General features: G+C 34.2%; 1 protein-coding gene across 1 annotated transcript in view; it reads right to left on the reverse strand.

Annotated features, from left to right (window-relative positions):
- Window positions 1-2,180: 2,180 nt before the first annotated feature.
- Window positions 2,181-4,008, reverse strand: part of LOC111986510 (uncharacterized) — a 10,495-nt gene continuing 8,667 nt past the window's right edge. The window contains exons 5-6 of the mRNA XM_065781787.1: window positions 2,699-3,096; window positions 2,181-2,548 (exon numbers count right to left, since the gene is read on the reverse strand). Of these exons, the coding sequence (XP_065637859.1) occupies window positions 2,465-2,548; window positions 2,699-3,096 (482 nt within the window). The 3' untranslated portion in view covers window positions 2,181-2,464. The remainder of the gene's footprint in view (window positions 2,549-2,698; window positions 3,097-4,008) is intronic.

The following is a 4,008-nucleotide window of genomic DNA, read 5'->3' on the forward strand; positions in this document are numbered from 1 at the left end:
GATCCCTAATCTAGATCCATATTAAAGAGTAATCATCAAAAGAATAGAATATTGTATCTACCAAAATAATTGACAAATCAATAATCAAACATTGGTAGAAGGTTTTGTCCGTCTTGGTCCAACAAACAATATTAAAATAATATAATATGTGATTGATAAATTTTTTTCCGAATTACGTAGGGGTTTCCAATTAATGAACTCATCCAAATTAAAAAGTTGATAATTAACATTGACTGAAAATTTGTGTCCCCGTCATGGTCCAACAAACAAGATTAGCATACCTGCAAACTTTTGGCATTTACATTTTTTATTTTGTAATTTATATTTATTTTTTATGAAAATAGTAGAAATATGTGATCGGTTACTTTTTTTTCATAGTACTTAGGTGTTTCCAATTAATGAACACATCAGAATTGAAAAGTCAATAATCAACATAACATTGGCTGAAGATTTTGTCCCCGTCTTGGCCCCACAACCAAAATTAGCATACCTGCAAAATTTCTTGCATTTACATTTATTTAAATTTTGTCATTAATACATTTATTTTCGTTGAAAATTATATAATATGGGATTGATTAATTTTTTCCACACTGCGTGGGACCATATTAAAGAGTAATCATCAAAAGAATAGAATATTGTATCTACCAAAATAATTGACAAATCAATAATCAAACATTGGTAGAAGGTTTTGTCCGTCTTGGTCCAACAAACAATATTAAAATAATATAATATGTGATTGATAAATTTTTTTCCGAATTACGTAGGGGTTTCCAATTAATGAACTCATCCAAATTAAAAAGTTGATAATTAACATTGACTGAAAATTTGTGTCCCCGTCATGGTCCAACAAACAAGATTAGCATACCTGCAAATTTTTGGCATTTACATTTTTTATTTTGTAATTTATATTTATTTTTTATGAAAATAGTAGAAATATGTGATCGGTTACTTTTTTTTCATAGTACTTAGGTGTTTCCAATTAATGAACACATCAGAATTGAAAAGTCAATAATCAACATAACATTGGCTGAAGATTTTGTCCCCGTCTTGGCCCCACAACCAAAATTAGCATACCTGCAAAATTTCTTGCATTTACATTTATTTAAATTTTGTCATTAATACATTTATTTTCGTTGAAAATTATATAATATGGGATTGATTAATTTTTTCCACACTGCGTGGGGGCTTCCAATTAATGAACACATCAGAATTGACTAGTCAATAATCAACATTGACGGAAGATTTTGTCCCAACCCCTTTTTCTGGCTGAGTAGAAAAAATATTTATTAAAACTAAAAAGTTAATTAGCTTTTCTATTTAATGCATGTATCATAACTGTGTGTTGGTTCCACAGGTTTCACACATGGTGAGAATGAAAATACAAATATCGTATGCATGAGATATCTAATTCAAATAGGGCGGAAATGGACCTAGCCATTTCAACCAAGGAGTAAGGACACACTCTCAAGAAAGACGGAGATGGAAATAGGCTCAATCCATTCATATTCAAAGGGTTCAGTTAACGGGTGCTTGATAGCAGTGGTTAAGATTGAGTTTTTTATTGTAATAAATTAGCTTTTTGGATGTAATCTCATATATATTAGTTAAAGAAGTAGTGGTATTTGTTTATTTGCCTTTCTAATACAATAGAATCCAATAAATTTCTTCTCAACAGAAGCACAACGTCGCCCATTAACAAAAGTCATTTACAAAAGCCTATTGACACATATTATGGGCTAATATATTGATACGAGAAACACACCAAAATTAACTATTGCTCAATAAGTTCAAAATATCTTCTAAAATAGAACTAATGATCCATTGAGAGTCCTCTCTAAATTGTTTAGCGGCCCAAGAACATTAGATGCAACTCCTTCAAGAATGACACAGTGAAAACCTTCCTTAATGGTGCATGAGCTTGCCAAGAAGAGTGCTGCCTTTGCTTTGCCCCTTTCCTACACAAACCAATTCTTGGTACAGGTTTTGCCATATTTTATTGTCTCATAAATATTAGTTTGAGATATATGGATCGTATCATATATCCATTTCATGTCAGAACAGATCTTTTTTGTTGAATATAGCAAATTTCTCTCATGCCTGTCCAATGTGTCTTGCTTTCAATTTGATGAAGAGTGTGGTAAGCAATTGTTGAGCACAACTATATATGAAAAGCTGCAAGGTTTCACACTGTAAATGGTACTGTGGTAGCCTTTCTTGTACAATTAACACAAAGAAAACAAGACCAACTTAGTGTAATCAATCATTTGACAGATTTGAGCACATTCACTGATTGATTCTTTTATTGTGACACAGATGTGCTAGCCCAGTATGCTGAAACTTATTTATTCAGTTCCTCAATAACATATCTTCCATTTTAAGATTATGATCAGTGTTAATTGTTGTTATGCTTTAAGCTCCCAGTGGGGCCATTAGCGATCAATCTGTATCTTCAACTCCTATATTATTAGCAACCTATCTTCCGGTCTTGAGGCCATCCAAACTCCTCCAGAAAAGCTAAAACAACTCCATTTGACCAGCCAAATCCAGTCTGCATTGCAACATACCCCAAAAAAAAAAGACATTTGGATATGAAGTAAAAAACAGATGGGACATTTCTTATGTAATAGGAATATTTATACCAGCTAACAATAGACATTAATCGAAACAAGTATTATTTCCACAAAAGTTAAAGACATACCTGGGGTACATATTCACCACCACCTCCAAATTCTCCACATTTTTCCACATCATATTTTTCATGCATTGCACCTGTTTTCTTGTAGCCGACATAGTTGGTTCTGATCCACCTCACAGCAATGTCTTCAGCCACTGACCTTGCTTTTTTTGATTCAGACCTACCCAGACCTTCAACTATCATGTGTTGAAGTGGTGCCCAACCATTTGGAAAGTCCCTGTTGTTCAATTCTATATAGTCATAGACTACTAAATTAAAGAAAAAGGTAGTGCAAGATGCAAATGTTTCCTTCCCATCAAAGAACCTCCACCAACACCACCACCCCCCCCTTTTCAATATACAATTGACTGAAAGATCATAATATAAGGCCCACAGTGCTTTTCTGTATATAATTCCATGGCCTGTCCCAATTCAGGTTCAATTGTTTAACAGTTTTACTAGTACTGATTCTAAGTACTGGTTCAGAGGTAACTGCAATGCAAGACAGGAAATGGGTTCAGTCTTTCCGCAATTCATGCAAAGATAATACTTCCTGGGAGTAAGGTTATATTTGCGTGTACTGCTAAGGTAGACAAGGCAACAGAAAGGATAACTGAACTGACTGCTGAAAACAATTACTAACTGTTCATTAAGAGTGTATCTCATGGACAAATTAAATAAATATATAATTAGGTTTGGACATTTGTTCACAGATTACTTTTGCAACATACACATGTAACTTTTTTTTTTACATGTTGATGATTACTGAACATTCTTTTGTTGTTAACATATATGAAGATAAATCCTGGTGAAGAAAGTCATGGAAAGTCTTAAAAAATCAGGCCTGCTTCGTGCCGCTGGGATTGCAACTTCTTTGACAAATTCAGGAGAACAATGGTTAGTGACCAGTTTATATTCAGGTTCTTTATGCTGGACATAAATGGGATTCATACGAAAAATGAGAGAAAAAGGAGGGGGGGGGGGGGGGGGGGGGGCTGGTGGGGGTAATTAGGCCCCCAATGATGTACATCCGGCTCCCCCATCTCTGTTCAATTCACTTCCAGCATGATCTAGTTTTTATTATAGGCCTCTTTTATCCTCTAATAAAACAACAAAACATGGCTCACTTATATTTAAATACCCAAAGGCACTACTCAACAAAATAACATTTTATCACCCATTCTCAATCTCAAAATTGGAACCTTTGTTTTGTTATTCTTTTTTTTCTCTTCCTAGTCTTCTGTGTACACGCCACTGTCCATTGGTACCAGCAGCTCCCAAACAAAACAAAACCCTCAGCTCAACCCTTCTCTTAGACTCAGTCCTCATGATCC

The sequence above is a fragment of the Quercus suber genome, unplaced genomic scaffold (assembly GCF_002906115.3).
Source record: "Quercus suber isolate HL8 unplaced genomic scaffold, Cork oak 2.0 scaffold_278, whole genome shotgun sequence".
Taxonomy (NCBI): Eukaryota; Viridiplantae; Streptophyta; class Magnoliopsida; order Fagales; family Fagaceae; genus Quercus; species Quercus suber.